Source organism: Electrona antarctica (assembly GCF_951216825.1).
Source record: "Electrona antarctica genome assembly, chromosome: 1".
NCBI lineage: Eukaryota > Metazoa > Chordata > Actinopteri > Myctophiformes > Myctophidae > Electrona > Electrona antarctica.
Genome location: NC_136806.1, coordinates 39470952 through 39495041, shown reverse-complemented (window position 1 = coordinate 39495041; position 24090 = coordinate 39470952). Strand labels below are relative to the sequence as shown.

General features: G+C 45.0%; 1 protein-coding gene across 1 annotated transcript in view; it reads right to left on the bottom strand.

The window, feature by feature from the left end:
- The window catches only part of tenm1 (teneurin transmembrane protein 1), a 425652-nt gene that overhangs the window by 176974 nt on the left and 224588 nt on the right, over positions 1-24090 (bottom strand). The window contains exons 8-12 of the mRNA XM_079512339.1: positions 21197-21399; positions 18339-18546; positions 3897-3998; positions 1846-2040; positions 294-494 (exon numbers count right to left, since the gene is read on the bottom strand). Of these exons, the coding sequence (XP_079368465.1) occupies positions 294-494; positions 1846-2040; positions 3897-3998; positions 18339-18546; positions 21197-21399 (909 nt within the window). The remainder of the gene's footprint in view (positions 1-293; positions 495-1845; positions 2041-3896; positions 3999-18338; positions 18547-21196; positions 21400-24090) is intronic.

Genomic DNA, 24090 nt, shown 5'->3' with positions numbered 1-24090 from the left:
CGGGTGTATTGTTGTCAGTCAGTGTGACTGTTTGGGGTCTTACGGGTGTATTGTTGTCAGTCAGTGTTACTGTTTGGGGTCTTACGGGTGTGTTGTTGTCAGTCAGTGTGACTGTTTGGGGTCTTACGGGTGTGTTGTTGTCAGTCAGTGTGACTGTTTGGGGTCTTACGGGTGTGTTGTTGTCAGTCAGTGTGACTGTTTGGGGTCTTACGGGTGTATTGTTGTCAGTCAGTGTGACTGTTTGGGGTCTTACGGGTGTGTTGTTGTCAGTCAGTGTGATTTCTTCTTCTTACCGGTGTAGCAATCAGGCCCCGTCCAGTTGGGCTGACAGGCGCAGGTGTCGGACTCGGCCAGGTAGGTTCCGTGACCCGAACACTGCTCTTGACAGGCAGGCATGGGGTCGTCGCAGCTCACCCCCGCCCAGCCCGCCGAACACACACACTCTCCGCGCACACACACACCGTGGCCACCACACTGAGGATCTGAGCAGTCCACTGCGGAGAGAGAGAGAGAGAGAGAGAGGTCTAGGTTGGGTTCTCGTTAATCATAGGACCAGTGGGTGTGAAAGCAGTGTTCTTTGCATGCCATCCAGCAGTTAACCACCCCAGAGACAATCACTGTATCGGTTCCACAACATTACACTTCATAGGACACTTAGAAGCAGGGCTTTGATAAGGGATGGAATGGGCTGGTGTGTGTGGCTATATGCATATGTGTGCATGTGTGTACATACGTGCGTGTGTGTGCGTGCGTGTGCACGCATACATTTGTGTATGCGTGTGTGCATATACGTGTGTGTGTGTGTGTGTGTGTGTGTGTGTGTGTGTGTGTGTGTGTGTGTGTGCACACGCTCCAGCAGTGTGTGTTAGTGTGTGTAATTACAGCGGTGTGTTCTGAGCCAGAGCTCAGCTCAGCTCGGCTCGGCTCGGCTCAAGGTCAAACACCTGACTCTGTCTCCACAGGCCAGCCTACTGTAGCTAACGCTACACTAACGACCTTCATCACCAACAGCAGCCGAGGAGACAGCACTGGCACTGCCGTCATCATCATCATCATCATCATCATCATCATCATCATCATCATCATCATCATCATCATCATTCACTGATCAATTGATCAGTGTATTACGTCAAACGGGTCCTTGAGGACTTGTAGCTCATGTACACACCAAATGGACCCTTACAGGTCCAGACACGCACACGGAAGTACAAGCAGGGAAATGTGTGTGAGACATGGTACGTAACATTGCGCAATGACAGCAAATGTTTAAGATAATAATAATAATAATAATCATAATCATAATCATAATCATAATCATAATCATAATCATAATCATAATCATAATATGGGACTTTAAGAAAAAAATATCATTTAAGATAGATTTGATTAAAAAATAATATTATAATAAATGTGTCACCGGGCTTTCCACACTGGTTTTCATACTGAACTGACCAGTGTGGTCTATAAGCCACGCCTACTAGAAAGTGGTTTCCGCTCGACTTTTCCCCACCTGAATGCTAAATCGCGTAGCTAGTCGTAGTATAAAACATCTATAGGCATAACAAGGCATAACAAAAGTAAAATAAAAGGGAAAAAAATGGTGCATTTATATAGCGCCTTTATCCAAGGCGCTTTACATTCACACACCGATGCTGGAGGAAACGATGCAAGACACCAACCTGTACATCGGGAGCAATTAGGGGTTTACAGTCTTGCTCAAGGACACTTGGACACTAACTCTGGGGGAGCCCGGGTTCCAACTGGGAACCTAGTGGTTCCCATCCGGTCACTCTACCCCTGAGCCACTGCCGCCCAGTACACATAGGCCTATACACGTGAGATTACCTAGTTCACAGTTAACTCCCTTGTACGCCGGGCCGCAGATGCAGATGCCCTGGATGCAGTTTCCGTGATTGGAGCAGGTGGGGTCGATGCACTGCCCCTCCTCCACGTTACACTCCGCACCCTTCCACCCGGCCAGGCACACACACTTGCCCTTCTCGTACACGCCGTTACCGCTGCACAACACCGGGCATGAATCTGCAAGACAGGACAGAAACAGATTATAACTACATATGGTGTAGCAGCAAGAGCGTGCGCGGGTCTCGCTGCAGTATATTAGCTGTGAGACCGTAGCGACCTGCCGCTCTCTTATCTCCGCCTGTGCACAGTTTCAGCAAATCCTCGAGCGGCCCTCTGTCTCTCTCCAACATATACACAAATTAATACACACACACACACACACACACACACACACACACACACACACACACACACACACACACACACACACACACACACACACACACACACACACACACACACACACACACACACACACACACACACACACACACACACACACACACACACACACACACACACAAGCTTATCCCTCACGCTGTTTCAATTTACTCAAGCACCACCTGAGCCTGGCTACAACGTCAACCCAGGAATTGTGGAAATCCCCCTCCCCTGACGTCCCCTCGCTCTGAACAGGCCGTGAAAACAATCGTGAAAGCGCAAGATTAGGGAGGAGAGCGTTTCTAGGATGAGGGTGGAAGGCAGAGATATCTCCATGTAAAGATGGAGAGCTGTGTGGCTAATGTAATGACAGCCAGAGAGGGAGGGAGAGGGGCTTGCAGCCTGTCGATGACAGCCAGAGAGGGAGGGAGAGGGGCTTGCAGCCTGTCCATGACAGGCTGACGACATTGGCTGACAGACTTCCTCCAACGCCAGCTGGAGACTCTCAGACGGATTAGAACAACAATCCAAAGACTTCATTTCTGGAGAAAATTGCGCAGAAGGGCGGTGCGTGTTGCAGGTGTGTGTGTGTGTGTGTGTGTGTGTGTGTGTGTGTGTGTGTGTGTGTGTGTGTGCGCGCACACGCGCGCGTTTGATCCTCTATTCCCTGAAGCAGTGCGTCACATCACAGCACTTTTTTTTTTTTTTTTTTTACAACTGTCGCTTCTAACTTTCGAAAGCCAGAGTTTTATAAGATGAGCAAATGAGTCAGGTTTGAGGTGCACATGAATAAGAGATGAGCGTAAATAAATCACGGGCCGTGATACCGTATCACAGTCGACATATACAGCTGCAATCATTTCACAAAGGCAGACTCGGGCTAGAGAGAGACAGATATAGGGCTGCAACTAGCGATTTTTGGCAATCAATTATTTTATTTTAATCTATTCAAATGTTTTTTGTTTTTTGTAAGCCATTTTCACCCCTGTGTCAATTATCTAATGTGATCCTGGGCTCTACACACCCTCCGCCAACCTAGTCCCCATATATGGGGGACATGGGGAGAGCAACGGACTTGAACTCATGCTTCCTTCATGCCTGAGTGTCCAAGTTGCTCCTTTACACCTGACAGGGTGGAGTTTCCCTGGTTGGACGTAGCGCGTGGAAGGAACACGTTATTCCAACCAGTTCCTTTCCCCTCCATCAGGCGCCTCGGCTGGCCAGGGGGAGGCAGTTTAGAGACCAGGATTACTGCATGTTTTTTGTGAGGGTACCTACCCTAGGGGACACAGGGAGAACATGCTAACTCCACACAGAAAGGCCCTTTCGCCAACCCCGCCTCGGGTATGGGCACTGATGAGGCAGAGGAGGAAACACGCCGCCAGCACCCACAGCGCCCCGAGCGGGAATCGAACCCAGGACCTTCTAGCTGTGAGGCTACAGCACTACCTACTGTGCCACCGTGCCCAAATGTTTTTTGTTTTTTTAATAATTGGTTAAATCCAGTTAGATTAACAGTTGCACCCCTAGACAGATAAAAGAAAGACGGAAGAGGAAAGACAAAGCGAAACAGCGAGCGACAACCGAGAGGAGGGGATAAGAGACTTGGAACACGGGAGGTGAAGCAGGGCTGAGTGGATGGACGTACTGACCTTTGGCGCAGTCAGGACCCAGGAACCCAGCGAAACAGTGGCAATGGCCAGCCACACACTCCCCGTTCCCATTACAGTCTGTGGAGCAACCATCCATCGAGTCTGTGCACACACACACACGCACGCGCGCACACACACACACACACACACACACACACACACACACACACACACACACACACACGCACACGCACACGCACACGCACACGCACACACACACCAGCCGACACACAAAGGGCAGAAGGAAGATAGGAGAATTTGAACAAAACATTTCAGTTGTAACTGCATCAGTTGGTGTATGAGCTCCGTTATTGAATGCAGGGATCTGATAAGCGATGGATAGCTCCCCCGACAGAGAGGCCATATTAGATTATTCTGATCCAGCTGCTATTGCTCTCTGGGGAATGTCCAGGCACTTGCTTATATGCACCGAACCTCCTCCGCTAGGTCTTATATGCATGTCACTATATGCACCGAACCTCCTCCGCTAGGCCTTATATGCATGTCACTATATGCACCGAACCTCCTCCGCTAGGTCTTATATGCATGTCACTATATGCACTGGACCTCCTCCACTAGGTCTTATATGCATGTCACTATATGCACTGAACCTCCTCCGCTAGGTCAGGAACACAATGTGCCGTGCTAATTTACAACCATCGAGGTTTGATATCAACACACTTTTTTTCTCCTGAGGGCATCCTTGACAGAACACATCGCTACACTGGCAACATGAAAACTGACAGTTATGAGCTTGCGAGTTAGTGCAGATTGGAATATGATTGGGCCACTGCACTAGCTAACAACCTCGGCTCTGGGGAAAGATCAATGCGACACTTTGTTCCTCCCTGCGTCGGGTCTCATCTGGCTATGGGTGTTTCATCACGTTGTCCCTCCACCGGGCTGTGTGCTATGGGTGTTTCATCACGTTGTCCCTCCACCGGGCTGTGTTCCTCCCTGCGTCGGGTCTCATCTGGCTATGGGTGTTTCATCACGTTGTCCCTCCGCCGGGCTGTGTTCCTCCCTGCGTCGGGTCTCATCTGGCTATGGGTGTTTCATCACGTTGTCCCTCCACCGGGCTGTGTGCTATGGGTGTTTCATCACGTTGTCCCTCCACCGGGCTGTGTGCTTTTAATCATATACCTTCTATCGTCCTTCAATTAGCTGCCTCCGCTCTGCCCCGGTATTGATATGCCACGTAAGATCTCACTACTGCAGATACATAATGTACGGTGTGGAGAGATCTCACTACTGCAGATACATAATGTACGGTGTGGAGAGATCTCACTACTGCAGATACATAATGTACGGTGTGGAGAGATCTCACTACTGGAGAGATCTCACTACTGCAGATACATAATGTACGCTGTGGAGAGATCTCACTACTGGAGAGATCTCACTACTGCAGATACATAATGTACGCTGTGGAGAGATCTCACTACTGGAGAGATCTCACTACTGCAGATACATAATGTACGCTGTGGAGAGCCGCCTTTATGCATTTTAGACGGTTATATAAGCCTGCTGTGCTCCGTTTCGGAAGTTTCTGGTTCAGTGCAGAGAGCCTGGAGGCGGTTGATTGAACTCTAAGATTTTTTTTTTATGCTACTCTGCCGGGCCGCAGTGGCAGGCCAGGTCAGTCTGAATGTCTGACAGAGAGATTAGAACAAGGTGTGAAGAGTAGCTGCTGCTTCCGCTGTTTTTTTACTTCAATTTCAACAGGACTAGGCTACAGCCTACAGGTATAAAAGTGTGGGTGGAATTACTATTTCTTTGTACACGCTCCAAAAGATGCATAAGGGCAAGGAATATAGAGAAAGCAACCAGGGAAACAAGAACATAATGTCAAATATAGATAACATGAGAGAGAATATGCCTCTTGTGCAGTACAGATCATTTTCACATTATGTACATATAGCAGCAGAAATAGAATCACAGTCTCTTGTGCAGGTGAGAGACACCACAGATATGATATGTTTGGCAACATTTTGAAACATTTAATTCAATAAATATCGGCATCATATTATAAATAATACTGTACATTTTTCTCAACTAAGTAGTCTACCATTGCTGTCAGGTAGAAACCTTTCTTCCATAAATGATTGCCCTAGTAACAGTTTATCATATACAAGAGTGCCGCACAAATGTTGTGAGTTGGAAAGATTATAATAAAAAATTATGGTTTTGGACATACAAGGTTTCCAACCAACGGCAACGATATCATTTTCCTAATGTAAAATTAACCCAATTCCAGTGTTATAATTTCTGGAGAAAAAGCACTTTAACTTGTGACACTTGTACAAAAACACACAGCAAGTAGCTTTAGCCTCTGACCCTTTGCTGTTCAAATCCAGAGTCAAGAGTCAAACGACTGCAGTAGCTTGAGTCACGGTGGCAAATCCAATGACACGCCGTAGGATATAGCAGGCGCACACACACACACACACACACACACACACACACACACACACACACACACACACACACACACACACACACACACACACACACACACACACACACACACACACACACACACACACACACACACACACACACACACACACACACACACACACACACACACACACACAAATAACAAACATGTGCATCCACAGTTATTACGTGTCAGCCGGCAGAGACGTGAGGAGTGGTGACACATGCTAATGAGACAGCCACTGCCAGGAAGCAGCACACACAGCAGAGCTCCGTTCTCTCCCCGGCAACGCACCGCTACGGAGACCAAAGTCATTTTCACCTCCATCACCTGTCATTGTCACACTGAAGGAACGGCAATCATTTCTCCCCTATTCACACCTATATCTATCTCTCCCTCTATCTCTCTCTCACTGAATCTATCCCCCCTTCTCTCTCTCTCTCTCTCTCTCTCTCTCTCTCTACTGTATGCTCACACACGTGTGTATGCTCACACACACACATACAGTACCGTACATGCGCGTGCCAGGTGCAATACAGATCCTTCTGGTGATGACCGACACGCACTTGAACACCCTAGAAAGAGGGCTGCATCTATACAGAAAGCTTAAAAATATAGCAACATACAGTATATGATCTATAATATTTAATATATCATTTTATGATGAAGAATAAGAATGTGTTATAGTGCGTATAAAGGCTATTTGATTGTGTCTAGGCGCTTGTGTGTAGGTGGATAGAAGTAAAGTGCACCTTATGCACATTAGTGTGTGTGTGTGTGTGTGTGTGTGTGCGTGCGTGCGTGCGTGCGTGCGTACGTGCGTGCGTGCGTGCGTGCGTGCGTGCGTGCGTGAGTTGATGTGCCCGCGTGTGAGCATAACGCGTCTAGTTAGAAACCATTCAGGCCACAAGTTATTACAGTTAAATGCCATTATAAAATGGGTACCTCCAGCCCGGCGATCTGATTGGTCAAATAAGCATTCCCATGCTTTATGAGCCCGTGAAGTCACAGCGGTGGTTTATGACCGGAAGGAAATGGCTGCGGTGTTAACTAGAAGTAACCAGGGAGCTAGTTAACCGTGCTATTTTGCTTTCCCCTGCCTTTTTTTATTTTCTCATTTTTTAGGTACTTGGCCTAACAGCAGTACTTTGAGGAGAACTTTTGAGGACAGCCATTTGAGCTCATTGCGTAAAGAGTAGAAGCTCACAGAGCGGCTGTGTGTTGACAGGCAGAGGCAGAGCATAATAAACAAGTCAGCAGGGACTCCAATTAAACCCTGCCCGGCTGCACACAGACTGAACTACAGCAGGTGGAGGAGGATGGCAGCAGCAAACTGGAGGTTACACCACCTAGCTTTTGGATCTTATACAAATACTAACGGGGGGGGGGGGGGGGAAACACCACATATTAGCCGTGGGAAAAAGAAAAAAAAGATTCCCTCTTTCTTTCCCGTGTGACCAAACACAAGGTAGCTTAGCGTGGCGGAGTAGCCCTGCCTGAAGGTTCCCTGCATGGGCAAGAAAGAAGGGAGGGGAATCCTGGGTGGTATATGATGCGGTGACAAATTAACGTATGTGGGTGAGATAGGAGGGTATTGAACTGGCAGCTTTGTGTATGCGCCATGATGTCAACACCTATTCACTCCCAAAAAGATAATTGCCGTTTTAAATCAACCAGTTTGTTTACCTGCTGGCTGCAACTCCTTTGAAAATGATATACAGTAGAAACAATAGCAATACTATAGACAGACACGCACGCGCGCGCACACGCACACGCACACGCACACGCACGCACACGCACACACACACACACACACACACACACACAATGTGAAAGTTAAGAGAATAATAATGCATTTTACACGCATTAACACACATTCTGATATGCTTTCCCCCACGCCTGACCTGTATGTTTAGAACTCAGCTCTTCAAGTCTGCAAGCATACTCAATGAATGAACATACATTTGAACTTTGCGGATATGAAGAAATATGTATGTGCTTACTTGTTGGAAAAACAAAGATAAAGCTACTGTATGGGAGGTGATAACCACTTGTTTGAAACAGAATCAAAGAATCAAGAAACTGAAACGTCAATGACTTGTCAAATAGATGATTATTTTATGTGCAGTGGAAGAAGTTTGCCTTATTACAGAATAGTATCTGATTGTTGTTTTCACTTGAGAAAGAGTTGTGTGGTATGCTACTCTGTCACTGTGACATAATGCATATACAGTTGGGTGCCACCGATATTGTCCCTTATCATTTGATCCATTTAGGCCTGACCTCAACAATCCTTCTAAATCCTCCAGTTTTCGAAATAAATATTTTCACGATTTTTCAAAAATAGCAGACCTACAAGCTTGTAGATCTGCTATTTTTCAATAGTTAAATTATAACAATGTTTAAAACACCAAAAGGGGTTCCCGCCCAAAATGGGTTAACTGTCCTTTTGCGCAGATCACGCAAACCTCAGCAAAAAGAAAAGGACCATATCGATGGCCTCCAACTGTACCATAGATATGGATGCATGTACAGTAAACCACTTAAGCCCTATTCTTTTTGTACACAGAATAGCGGAAATAGCCAATCTACAAGCTCACGGCGCATCACATAAAAACACGTTGTGAGGTTGTAGATCTGTTACTTTAGCTTTTTTTTTTTTTAATAGTGAGATTGTTTTGGGGAAATTACATTTATAATATGATATGCCCAAAATAGGGAAACCATTTTAAAGTGGTTAACAAATGTGAATTCGTGGCTCACAATGCTAACTACTGCTATACGCGGAATTGTTCCACCCTAACTATTAGGAGCAGTGGGTGACTATTTTTAACAGCGCCCTGGGAGCAGTTAGGGGTTAAGTGCCTCGCTCGGGGACACTTCGGCATGAAGCCTGGGGAGCAGAGGATCGAACCAACGACCTCCCGATTCCCAGAAGGCCTCGCTCGCTACCCCTGAGGCATTGCCGGCCTAGTTTGAGTCCTAGTTCTGCATTATACTCCCTTTCCGCTGTTTCCTGCTCTCTTTATTTTGTTTTATATTTTGCATTGTTCCGTTTTGTTCCCACATCGCGGGATGGGGATGTTTTTGTGAGGCTTTATTTTCCCTATGAGGTGGCAGATGTTTCAGTGGGTCTTCAACAGAGTTACTCTTGAATATTAGAAAAATATGAGAAAAAAACGTAAAAATTGGGGTCCCTGGTACGAAGTATTCTCAGATGGGGTCCTCAGCCAAATACAATATTAATTTGGGGGTCCTTGACATGACAACATTTGAGAAGAGAGAACTACTGCTTTAGAAGTGTGAACGATCCAGGGAATGAACGTTGGGTAATGTACCTGCATCTGTTGTAATGCATTGAAGTCAACGGTTTTGCATTATGTTAAAAAATAAATAAAAAAAGGGATGCTTTAGTGAACCTGTGCATGTGCGCGAGTATTCATTACGTAAATTTAGCAGGTCAGCATTCCCTCCTGTTGTTGCCTGTTGGGCTTCAGTTTGCATTGTTATGATTTTAGCATGTTGTTTATGTTAATGTGAGAGCACACGCACGCACGCACGCACGCACGCACGCACGCACGCACGCATACACGCCTCCCGCTTATAATAATGCAGCATCTTGCATATTTTCCTATTACAGCATTGGTCATTATATACACTATAGCATATCAGACATTTTGACATGAAATAGTAGGGTAAACAAAGGTGTTACCAATTATGCTAATTGCGTTTCTGTACCGTTAAGGTCAAAATAGTCAGGGATGCTGTCTTACCGGAAAGACTCTACACTAAATAGAACAGAACTTAAATTAGTATAATTGGTAACACCTGTGTTTACCCTGCAAAGTGGTTTCATGTATGGCTGCTATGAAAAAGGCCTTGATTTCTTCATCCTTTTACATTGGGCTACACAGTGATAAGCATACTGAATTATACGTCCCCATACATGACCGTAACACCTTAACAGTTTGGAGGGCAGGCTGCTTCTGGGTCACGCCAGAAAAGTCTCAACCCACCCACTCATATTATATGGGCCTACGATGAGAATAAGTATAAATATGGGCAACCTATGTACAGTATAAGGTACATTTCCTAACATCATAAGGTAGAGTGCCTAACTTCAATCTCTATTGTATGTTAATTAGCACCATTTAATCTTACAGTGGAAATTAAAGTTCCATTAAAACAAAGAATGTTTCCATTGGTTAAATGGGAGAGAGTGTGGAGACTGCCAGCTGGCAGCTGGCAGCCAGAAACGTCTTTTAAATGAACGTCTCCTTAATGCATCTTCATCATTAAGGAGCTTCAATTTAGGAAGCAAGGAATATGTATCTGTAATGCTTTAGAGATGTAGGACCGCCCTAGTGTAGCGTTTAGCGCATATGCCTTTCATGTGAATTGATTCATTGACTGTTCAATACAAGGTCTGCTAAGTGGATTTTTAAGCCCAAGAAAGGCAGCCTATGGCTTGTTTCCATTGGGGTCCTTGTGTACTCAATTCATCGAAAAGGTTGTGAAAGGTTGTGAGTTCGAACCCTGCCTAGGGTCGATGTCAGGAAGGGCATGCGGCCGCAACGGGTTCCTAATGCCAAATGAAATGGGTTCAGATGAGCCAAGTCTCCTGAGGAGGCATGTCTGAAGCCTGTCCTGGACAGGAGTCTCCACATCATGTGTATGAAAGTATATACGGTTACATTCCAGGGCCAAATGTGGTTAATTTAATTCTGTAAGTTATGTGAGTGGAGCAGCTGATGATTAGATTCTGCGATGCATGTTAATGTTCCCCCAAGCTTTGATCTAGTTGATATGTTGTTGTATTCCCGCAGTATTCCAAGCTTGGATGACAGGCAATGCAGATGGAGATCTTTGCAATAGCGAATTGTCCTTTGGGTAAACCTGTGCATTATAGAGACTGTTTAAAGATAACAAGATGCATTTTAAGACAGTTTTTAATATTTAATATGATATTATCATATTGTTTATGTCCCTCAAACGTATTTGTAATGGTTTGAGCTAAAATCACCACTCTGATATAACCAGTCCATGTCATTTCTATCTGGCTTCTAAGTAGCAGTTTTAGCTGCAGTACCACAATGTCCTGATGTGGTGGGTACGCTGTGTATGCAAACTATTTTCTCTGCCACACCCTCATCTCAGCTCCCACATCTTTGACTCAGTATAATATGGCCCACCCCCTCTCCCCTCCTACAGTCTCCAAAGACTGGAGAGGGGGAGGGATTATACAAAGTAGGGAGATACCTATGACATCACGAGTAGCACCAAATCAGTTGGCCTGTTTTGAGACTACTATACATAAAAACCCAAATATGATTGGAGAGAGAGCGAGTGCATTTTCCGAATTTCCGGCAGTGACATCTGCCACGGAATACCTGCGGCAGTCGGTAGTGTTTCTCGGCGGCATCAGTCCGAAAACTCTACCCCAAACCTTTACCCTAACCATAACCGCAAGCACGACGCAACGCATGGCATCAGCCGTGGAACACCCGCGGCAGGCACCAGTATTTCGCGGCGGCATCAGTCCAACACTCTACCCCAAACCCTTACCCTAACCATAACCGCAAGCACGACGCAAGGCGCATGTCGGACCAAACTCACTGCCGCGGAAACGAGCGGCAGTCGAGTGTCATAATCCCCCCAGTTTCCCCCGGCAGCTTCCGCACCTTCTATGGGCAGCGCCGTGGCTGTTACCGGCAGTTTACCGGCATGTCCCTTTTACCACTTTCAACCTGGCATCCTTATTGTGGTCACTGTACTGTATGTCATCATAAAAAATTAAAAATAAAAGATTTGCAAGCCCACAACACACTGCGATGCAACATGGTATGAGCTTGTAGATTGGCTACATTTTGCTATTGTCGCAATACAACTTAAGTGGTTAATTCAATATGTCAGCATGATGTAGGCTAGATGAAAATGTAAATGTATCGGCTTTAGAATTTTGCTGTATGGATGAACAGATCGATCAGTTGCTGCAGGTCAGAGGAGCATCCTTCTAGTCATCTCTGTGTAATGGTTGAAAAAGTGTTCTCTGCAGTGGAAAAGTGCATTATGAAAGGTTAAGATGAGTGTCACGTGGTGGATAAATCCAGATCTCAGGTTAAGCCTCTGCAGCTCCGATCTCACCTAATTTTCTCTTTGCTTCAGAGTGTTGGACGGAGATCTGGGCATGCGGATCTTATTTCCCGTTAGAGTTTAGAGAATGGGATTCTACTGCCAGTCGAATAATCTTTTTTTTTACCTCAAAGCTGTAGAGTATTGCGATGCATCGACAGTCTTTCCTGACAGGGCCGATGTAATGTGCTGTATTGATCAGCAGACCAATAATCTCTTGCCCAAACCATTCATACAGAAGCTTGGTTGTAAAAGCAGTGGGGTTATCGGCTTCGGCACCCTTGGAAATCTGTAACTCTTACAATCAGTCTCTTACAGACTCTCACAACAGTCAATGCAATAAGTCAATGTAATTTGACTTATTGCATTGACTGTGGGAACTCGTGGGAACTCGTGTTTTGGTTTCAGAAAAAATAATAGCCTGGGCGAACGACTGGAGGTGATCTCACAAACAGCAGATCAGCGCCACTTTTTGAAATATTTGACTTCAATTCCATATTGGAAGTTAAAGGCTAGAACCTTGCTCAAAGGTGGAGTCATATACAGTAGATATAGTATCATATACGACTGACGTCACAGGCTGGTCACATGAAGCCAGAGATCCACATCATGGGAGATCCACATGTCCACATCCCAATGTAATGTAGACCTGGTCGACACACCTACAGTACATTATAAGTGGTGAGAGAGATCACTCTCCCAACAAACTTTACCCATATGTGCCACCCAGACACCCCAGTCGTTGCAATATTCTGTGTGAAAATGCGTATATATTCACTGACAACCAAACTGTCTGTTTGGCAGAATTCTTCTTACTTTGCTGTACTGTGTAAATCTTGCCTGGGTCAAGACACTCCACTGAGTGGACTGCTTGAAATGGAGGATTAACAGTTCAGTCGTCTGATATCAGGATAATCAAAGTGAGTCAAATTCCTTCCATATGCAAAAGTACTAAAATGTGTTATTTTATGGGATTCTGGCATTCTAATCACATATGCAGCTACAGTACATACTATTTATGTCACATTAGTGTAGTTACTATGCAACCTCGTTCATCTGGTTTCAGCTCTGCATTCTGTGGACTTACTGGACAAAGTGGGAGGGAGGCTGCCTTGTAATTATCCACCTGTCTATATTCAGCCACTTACTCCTGCATTATTCACATCCTTCAATTAGTGCTGCCATTTGCGTGTGTCATAGCAATGAGCTGAAGTTAGCAGATCCTGTCCTCCCCTTTCTATTGGCTCCCTTGTGCTGTGCGAAGCTCATTCTATAAGACATGTTGGGAACACCTTCATATTTGCCGGGCACACTCAATACCTTTCTTTGTCCAGGATAGTGTATGTCATGTGGCCTTCCAGTGATTCAGTCGTGTATGACAATCTATGATCGATGAATTTAGGCTTCAGCCAGATCTGTGCCTCTTTGACTTAATAACCCATAAGCTAAATATTCCAAAAAGTACCAAACTTTATGTGAAAAAAAGTCGAGGTAGTTCTGTACCTTACTGGAATTGTGCACAAATAATGTGGTGCTGATCAGTCCAGCGGTTTAGCTCTGGACACAGACAGACACAGGACCGAGCCTCATGCAGAGCAACGCCTTAAACATAGCATTAACCACTTTCAACATGGCATCCTATTTTGGGAATGTCCTTATAAACATAAAAAATATATATGACAAATAGCCAATCTACAAGCTCACAACGTGTCACAGCTAAAGTGGTTAGAACAATGCAAGAAAACCCACAACGGTTTTCAGGCTACACCTCCAGGAATATCATTACTTTAGGTACTGTATAAGCACCCAGCATCATAGACATACAGTATGGGCTTCATAAAAAGTGATATTGAAATGTTGCCTTCAGATGTCACAGAGTTTCAAAACAAAGTCCTTCTGTCTTTCCTGTTCAAATCTGTTCTGTACGATAGAGGACAAAAACAGACATGGCGACCTCGACATCGGCGAGGTAAAGGTCACCAAAAACAAAGGAAGAAACTATAGAAAAAATGAAAAGTGCTGACGTTTCTGTCGAGCAGCTTCAAAAACAGAGGAGAGGAGACAGCAGAGAAACACTGACATTGACACTTTTGGGGAAAAGGACTGCAGGATATCAAATTCTGAACATAACCACATAAGCCCTGTTTTATGCTTTTCCAATATATATATATATTTTTTAAACTTTTCACCTTTAATGATCAAAATGCCCAAATCCAAATGCCAGGGTTAATGTGGTTAAATGGCAAACAATGTTTCCCTCTCTTCTAAAAACCCTAATCATCAAATGGAACTTTATTCACTGAATGTATTTCACCCCAAGAAAACTATGCAGCAAAGAAAATTAAACACCAAGTAATTTATGATCTACTCAAAAAGTACTCAAATCGCGCACATTGATTTGGGAATGTGTACTGTCTGTACCCAACTTTATAAATGCTTATGTTTTTTTATTGAGACTTCACAGCTGTACTTCCTGCTTTCATTAGAGAAGCATGAAATAAGCATGACAATAAACCTCCTGGCAGGTTCAACAGTACGTTAAGCATTGAAAGAATGGCCAACGGCAAGTGCACATAAGTTACTTTGCCATGCATTATATTACACACCCCCGCTAATTCTGTACGTTCCCTATTGTACTTTGCTCCTAATAGAGTTTTAAATAGTGTTAGAGTGGGCGTCTTAACCTTTTTGTCTCCACCAGGCCGAAGGCATGGGGAGAGAGTATGGGGAGAGAGTATGTTTTGCACTCCGTCCGTGTGTGTGTCCGTCCGTGTGTGTGTCCGTCCGTGTGTCCTTCCGTCCGTCCGTTACCAGCTAATCTCCGGCACCGTTAACCCGGTCGATGCCAAACTTTGCACACACACTCCCTGGATGCCAACGATGAACCTCTGCCCCACATTTTCCAGAACGGCCTGTTATAGCGCCACCATGAGGCAGCTTTTCACATTTTTTACCTAAAACTGCACCGATCTGCGTGAAATGTTGCATGCACACTCCCTAGAGGCCAAGGACAAACCTTTGACCCTCATTTTCCGCATCTGCCTTTTATAGCGCCACCAGGAGGCCGACTTTTGTAAAACACATTTTTTGATATTACTCCTCCAGATTCTGTCCAAAAATCTCACAAATCGTTACACAGTATCTCTATGGTCATGTTCTCAAGTCGGATCTGTCCGATATTTCATATTCCATCCTAATTGGCTATAATTGGCTTTCACAGTTTGCAAGATTGCCCCGTTTTGAACAAAAGCCTCAAATCATAAACGCAGCGTGCAATTTACGTGAAATCTTTTACACATTTTCTTACTAGGCTGAGGAATATATCCCACCCTTTTCACATTGGCCTGTTATAGCGCCACCAACAGGTTGATTTTTGCAAAACACATTTCTGGAATAAAATGCCTCAAATCATCCAATTGCCATCAAAGACAAACATGTTTGTATTACTCCTAAACATTTTGCCAAACATCTCACACAGTCCCATCCTCCTGGTGGAGACCTGTGCCCAGAAGGGCACTTTTTCTAGTTTAACCTTATTTTTTATGTTCTCTTGATTTATTAAACTTTATTCTATTTGTATTACATTCAAATTATTATTCATAATTATCAGGTTGTGTACTGTATTTGCTGGTGTTGGCACGGTTTTGTGGACCATGTCGTGTGTATGATAACCAAATAAAGCCCTCTTGATTCTTGATTGGTTCTTGATGCTTGATACGGTGATATAACACAACTAGAGCTGTCTGCAGCCGACATTGTGACAGGGTGTGATAGAATGGGCTGTTATCAAAGTCCACATTGTAAGCTTTCAAATATTGTGTGAAACCTGTGTTAAAATTGTGTTTTATTATTATTATTTTAATGTTAAATCTCAGAACATCAAGAAACTAAGGAGAAAATATATATATATGTGTTATGGGGCGCCCGCTGTCCAAGTGGTCCAGGAGCATGCCACATAGGCTCTGTCCTGACGAGTCCCGTTCATGACGACCTTTGCTACATGTCTCTCCCCTTCTCTCTCTTCCTCTTTCCTGTCAGTCTCCATACTATCAATAAAGCCAAAATATATATCTGTGTTATCTCACACCTCTCACAGCACGTACTAGTTTATGGACAAAATAATGCAAAAACAGAAACTATGCAACTATTGTTTTAATCACCCATTCCACATTTTTTGTGATAGATAGATAGATAGATAGATAGATAGATAGATAGATAGATAGATAGATAGATAGATAGATAGATAGATAGATAGATAGATAGATAGATAGATAGATAGATAGATAGATAGATAGATAGATAGATATCCAAGATATTTTTAACCTAACACACACATTTTAATTTTGTTTCACTTCATTATTCAGACTGAAAGCCCAATCCCAAAGCGGCAGTCTTCTGCGATTGGTTCATACCAACCAATCAAAATAGTAAGAAAGCAGATGTCAATCATGTGGCTATGGCTAACCCGGTTGCTGACCATACAAACACAGTCAACTAGCGCTACTAGCATGTAAACAAACACGGTAAAATATGTTGGATGATGATCTTTCTAAAACCTATCCTTATCATAGGGCGATTTAATAGCCAGATCGGTATGGTCGCAAGTTACCACAGTGTGTGTTGTTAGACGTGCCGATGGCCGCTAATCAGCCGCTGCATCAGATTTTCGATGCAAACTGAGTAACTGACCACACTGTAGCAGCATCACCAGACCTGCATCTCCAGAATATATTTCTTTAATGGGCGTGGGTAGTGATTCAGGGCTGGAGCCAGGCTAGGATATTTAAGTTACCACAGTGTGGGCAGTGATTCAGGGCTGGAGCCAGGCTAGGATATCTTTAATGGGCGTGGGCAGTGATTCAGGGCTGGAGCCAGGCTAGGATATCTTTAATGGGCGTGGGCAGTGATTCAGGGCTGGAGCCAGGCTAGGATATTTAATGGGCGTGGGCAGTGATTCAGGGCTGGAGCCAGGCTAGGATATTTAATGGGCGTGGGCAGTGATTCAGGGCTGGAGCCAGGCTAGGATATTTAAGTTACCACAGTGTGGGCAGTGATTCAGGGCTGGAGCCAGGCTAGGATATTTAATGGGCGTGGGCAGTGATTCAGGGCTGGAGCCAGGCTAGGATATTTAAGTTACCACAGTGTGGGCAGTGATTCAGGGCTGGAGCCAGGCTAGGATATTTAAGTTACCACAGTGTGGGCAGTGATTCAGGGCTGGAGCCAGGCTAGGATATTTAAGTTACCACAGTGTGGGCAGTGATTCAGGGCTGGAGCCAGGCTAGGATATTTAAGTTACCACAGTGTGGGCAGTGATTCAGGGCTGGAGCCAGGCTAGGATATTTAAGTTACCACAGTGTGGGCAGTGATTCAGGGCTGGAGCCAGGCTAGGATATTTAAGTTACCACAGTGTGGGCAGTGATTCAGGGCTGGAGCCAGGCTAGGATATTTAATGGGCGTGGGCAGTGATTCAGGGCTGGAGCCAGGCTAGGATATTTAGATAGATAGATAGATAGAGTGATTCAGGGCTGGAGCCAGGCTAGGATATTTAGATAGATAGATAGATAGAGTGATTCAGGGCTGGAGCCAGGCTAGGATATTTAGATAGATAGATAGATAGATAGAGTGATTCAGGGCTGGAGCCAGGCTAGGATATTTAGATAGATAGATAGATAGAGTGATTCAGGGCTGGAGCCAGGCTAGGATATTTAGATAGATAGATAGATAGAGTGATTCAGGGCTGGAGCCAGGCTAGGATATTTAATGGGCGTGGGCAGTGATTCAGGGCTGGAGCCAGGCTAGGATATTTTTCGAAAGAAAAGGGAAGAGAAAGGAAAGATGATAATTTGCACAACCGCTGCAGTACCCCTACTCACCTATGGGCGTGCTGTGGAGCAGCACCTGCTCCAGGTTGCGTCCATCGTTGTAGAGCGCGAGGTGCCAGGTTCCAGGGTCCATGTACTCGATGAAGCCGGTCTCCTGCAGAACGCTCAGCAGCAGGCCTTTGGGAGGCTTGGCGGCAGAGATGGGATCGGCCAGGGACCTGGGCAGTGCCTTTCCATCCAGCAACTTCACAAAGTCAAACTGAATGGAGGACAGCACAGAAACGAGACTTTTTACTTTCACTTTAGTTGTTTATTTCGACGGCACTAGAGTGGTGTAGACTAGGAGAGTGACGCCATTGAGGGGGCAGAAAACAGCGCTCGAGCGCTAGTCAAGCAGAGCTGGAGTGTAACAAGCTGGAGTTTGAAATACATTGTTTGAGTCCCGATCCCGACGAACTTTGCTGTGTGTCTTCCCCCCATCTCTCTCCCCGTTTCCTGTCTACTTACTGTATATATCTATCAATAAAGGCAAAAAAACAAAACAACTAACAACTAAACTCTCTGTAATGTTTATGTTGTATTACTAAAATACTAGCCGCATGGAGCCGCCATTGGACTGGCCCCATGCGCTTTGGCATGAGGGGTCAGATCAACATATGGAATGAATTCTGAATTCTGCCATATATGGGCCATTCTACCGAATTGGTTCAAATTCAGAGTTGGAAATTGTGTGAAGTTTGTATGCTATGGATACCATATTCATGTTGCACCAGATCTAAGGGACACAGTCAATTATCATATAGTATTTTAATAATGTATTGGAATATCTTTCCTCTCCCAAAATGTGTCACTACCGAAACATAGACTTTCACCTTTGAATAAAGATACTTATTTTAATCTTTTTTTCCCCAATTCCTCCCTGTACATGATGAACATGAAGTCTATGTCACTTCTTGGTGAAGAGTGTGGGGGTGTGGCTTAAATCAGGCTCCATCTATGGACTTAAACTCTTTCTGTTTCGGTAGTGACATGAAAACAAGTTTTTTAATTTAAAAGAAATCTACAAAATCAATTTCATTATTTCAACTTCCCTATAAAAGAAATCAAATGGGGATATTAAAAAAAACATATTTTAAGTACTTTTTCATGAATTTAAATTTAGGGGTTAGAGGTTGGGACAGCCACCTTCCAATAGGAAGTAACATATAAAGGATGTTTTTTTATATATTTAATTTTATATTATCTCAATGAATGTATTGTGATTAATTAGACCATACTATGACATTACTACAGTGAAAAGTCTGAACACTAAATAGTTTTTTAATATTTGTTTTTCATTGTGGGACTGCAATTTGAACCAATTCGGTAGAATGGCCCAAATATGGAGTCTTGAGTGTACAGGGTTTGATGTGGTCAGATCAACATATGGAATGTCAGAACAGCTCAGCTCCATATATGGAGATCTAAGGGCAGCCGGAGCAGTGTCTTGAGTGTACAGGGTCATCCGGTAGGGATGATAATAATAAGTATCCTTGTATTTATTTTTTATCACAGAGCTTGGGTGTTTACCAGGATGGACTTCCATTCTTGACATCACAATACGTTATTTAATTGATTTCTGAATGATGGGGCGATGCTGATATAGCTGTACAAACAATCATTTAGAAAATGCATACAGCATGTTTATTGTGTATGACAATTCTAAAGTATAACAGTGATGGAGAAATGAGCTGGTCTGCAGACGAAATAAACTCAACACAAACAGAGCAAGACAGAAAGCAGGAGAGTGCATTGTTGAGTCGTCTGCCTACAGAGCTCCAAGGTGACTGGTTCGATAAGCCGACGTTGTGCTAATAGCACCAAGCAGGCCTTCAAGTACAACACACTGTTACAGTGTCTGTCGAAAACCTCTCTCTTTCTCTCTCTCCCTCTGCTTCGGTCCTGCCCTCCTACCTCCCCACACTACTCATCTCTCTCTTTCTTCAAACCTCCTTGAACTAGTGCAGCTCGTGGAGTCTTTTTCTCCCCCCCTGAGGGCTGTGTGTCACACGGGTGTCAAAAACAGCTAATTAGGCCTCTTCATGCAGGCGAGAGCAGGGGCGCGCCGATGTTGAAAAGCAGATGACTCAGTGTGTGCTGTGTTCGAGAGCGCGCGTCGGTCTGTCTGCGGGGCTGCCTTTTATGTAGGTACAGCACAATGGCATTCCACACACTGTACTACCCGTGTTGGCGAAGTTACTTTCCAAAATGTTTTTTCTTTTCATTCTTACGTATTACTTTCAAGTAATAATGGTGCGTTAGGGTACGTTAAGGAATGCATTAACCACTTATGGGTCTTCAACAGGGGGTCCGCAACACTTAAGGGGTCCTCAGAGTTACTACAGGGGGAACCACCAATCTTTTGTTATAAAACTTGGATACAACAAGATACAGACATGAATCCAAGATAATTAACAAAGATAATTTGTAAACAACAAACAAACAAAAACTGGTAATTTAACACTGATGATAGTGCTGTTAAACAAACAAACAAATCTATGAGGCCATCAAATCTGCAGAATCAATTGGAGATGACAACCAAATTAAGAAAACTGTGGAAAACTTCCAATCTAGACCAAAATCTCTCAACAGTCAACATGACACCTGTGAGACAATCAGATAAACAAATAGCTTTGAAAGCCTCATAATTTCTACGGAAAGAAAAATAAAGAGTGCAATTAAAGAGCAGCAGTAGCGGCAGCAGCAGTACCTGGGTGTGTGTGGGCGGTACGTTCCTGGGTGTGTGTGGGCGGTACGTTCCTGCGCCCGTAGACCTACCTGGGTGTGTGTGGGCGGTACGTTCCTGCGCCCGTAGACCTACCTGGGTGTGTGTGGGCGGTACGTTCCTGGGTGTGCGTGGGCGGTAGTACCTGGGTGTGTGTGGGCGGTACGTTCCTGCGCCCGTAGACCCCCAGCAGGGCGTTGTGCGAGAGCGACAGGTTGAACTTGACGTAGGTGGGGTGGTGCACCGTCATGTGGAACCTCCAGAACAGTCCCGGTGGGATGGACTGGCTCTGCTGCGCGCCCATGTCCACCTCGCCCCGGTCGATGGCGCGCCCACGCACCCACTTCTCTGCAAAGGGAGGAGGTGGGGGTGAATAACCCATTAAGACCTAAGACCAGATTCTACTAAATGTCTTCTAAATCATGAGAGTATTCAAAAAAATAAAATAAAAAGTTGTTCTCAAACTATTTCATGTCAAGGACCCCAAAAATTGGCCCCCGACCCCCATCTGAATGTTGTTTCAGGGACCCCCCAGAAGGAAAGATCCAAAGTCCAAGACATTGCTGTGAAAGAATATATATTCAAAGATTTGCACACATTTTCACCATTTCCCAATGAGCTTGTCGGCTATTTTTCAATTAGTAAAGTATAAAATAATGGTTAAAAGTGGATAAAAGCTAAAGAGACATTATGCGTTCCAGGTCTTAATGGGATAAAGGAGAACATTTATTTGAAGAGAACAAATGAGTACTTTATTGAGGATATTGTTTTGTTTTAAGCTCATGGTTTTCACTCCAGTACATTTCAAAGACAGATATTGTACCTTTTGACTCCACTACATTATGAATAAAAGAAACAAACAAATAGCAACAACTTGATAATACCGCAATGCAGGGACATGGAACAAAAGCAAGCACAGTACAAACTTGGACTAAGCAACTTTCACGTGCAGTTGAGTAATATTTGACCAGGAGTATCTACTCAAGTACATTGTGTTGAGTACTTGAGTGACCACCGCTGCAAAGGGCCAAATAGAAACGCAGCACACACGAGACATTAGATAGCACTCAGTTCATCAATCACGCCTTTATTAACGTGGACAAGGAGCTCCATTCAACATCGGCGGAGGCAATTAATGGCCGATCTGATGTCCTTAAACGTCACTTTGATCAGTGGTCTTGCTAATGAAGTCAAATTGAATAGGCGTCTGAGATGACAGAGTGGATGTGCGGCTCCCCGCCTTTGAAAGCCACCGCTGGCTGGTAACTCATGGCGCTGTGCACTGCAAAGATGAACTGCTTGAGAACGGGAAGTGTTTTGTCCGAGGGCTGTCTACCGGAGCTTTGTCATGGACTGTATTAGCATGCTCTAACAAGACAGGAGGAATGTGACGCACTGTGACACACACACACACACACACACACACACACACACACACACACACACACACACACACACACACACACACACACACACACACACACACACACACACACACACACACACACACACACACACACACACACACACACACACACACACACACACACACACACACAAGCTTGTGGCATACAGATAATGTCTGAGTGAGGTTTGTGTCTTTTGTGTATATAGAGAATAGGGTTTTCTGACTCATGGCCATTGGCTGCCTCTCCTCTCCGCTCTTCTCTCCCCTCCCCTTCTCAGTCTTTATCGCCTGAAGCGGCCCATCTCCTTTTGTGCGCTTGCACGGGGCGAGGCTTCGCCGGGGCCCTCTTTGTGTCGCCCTTTATGGAGAGATATATCCTTGCCCCCTAAACTAAGATGGTGGAAATACGGTGACAGAAGGGGAGCAAGGCGATCGTTACGGCCACAAAGGCAGAGCAATGGTTAGGGGCCAGATTCATGGACGTGGCCACTTGCGCTCAATCTATAATGCCTGCAGCTTTACCACTCCATTACCGAGACGCCACACACACACACACACACACACACACCCACAGGCCGGAGCGCATATATCACATGTACTGTCACACACGCACGGAGGGAGGGAGAGGATGAGAGGGAAGGGGAGCGAGAGAGCGAGAGAGCGAGCGAGCGACAGACAGACAGACAGACAGACAGACAGACAGACAGACAGACAGACAGACAGACAGACAGACAGACAGACAGACAGACAGACAGACAGACAGACAGACAGACAGACAGACAGACAGACAGACAGAAAATATAGCATGCATTTATGATTAATTAATTGGCTACTGCCGTTCTTTCCGGGTGTGCTCTGATGCATAATCGTTGTGCATTTAAAATGTTGCATCGGCAAAAAAAACCTCACACGACAAAAACTGAACTGAATCCAACTGTACCGAGAAAAAGAGGGGGATGGAGGAAAAAAACAGAATGATGGGGCAGAGAATAAAATCAGTCCACTAGCCCAATAATAAAAGGGAAGGCTGAGGTACAGGAGTCTAGTGTGGAGGACAAAAGACCCCACAGCCCGCCGCACACATACCTAGGGAACAAAAGCAGCTTGGCAGACCTGAGCTATGTATTCATGCATTCCTGCATGAATGGGCCGCTGTCCACCTCAGCAGTCTATTCCTTTAATGCTAATCCACTGCACCGCTACAGCCAGCAGAGGCATGGATGGGTGCAGGTCCCAAGGAGGCCATGCCTTTTATTCAACCAGAGATGAACAGCACATGAATAGAGCTCGGCAGCATGGCAGAGTGCACTCGCTGGCAGGCAGGCAGGCAGGCAGGCAGGCAGGCAAAAACAGGCAGACAGGTACAGACAGACAGACAGGTACAGACAGACAGACAGACAGGTACAGACAGACAGACAGACAGACAGACAGACAGACAGACAGACAGACAGACAGACAGACAGACAGACAGACAGACAGACAGACAGACAGACAGACAGACAGAAAGGCAGGTGTGCAGTCAGATGACCTGGCGGGTTCCTCTGATTTAATTACTCTCTAGTTCCTGGCTGTATGTGATGCAACACAGGGACAGAATACAAAAGGTGGTGCGGAGGGTTGCTCGGGTCAGA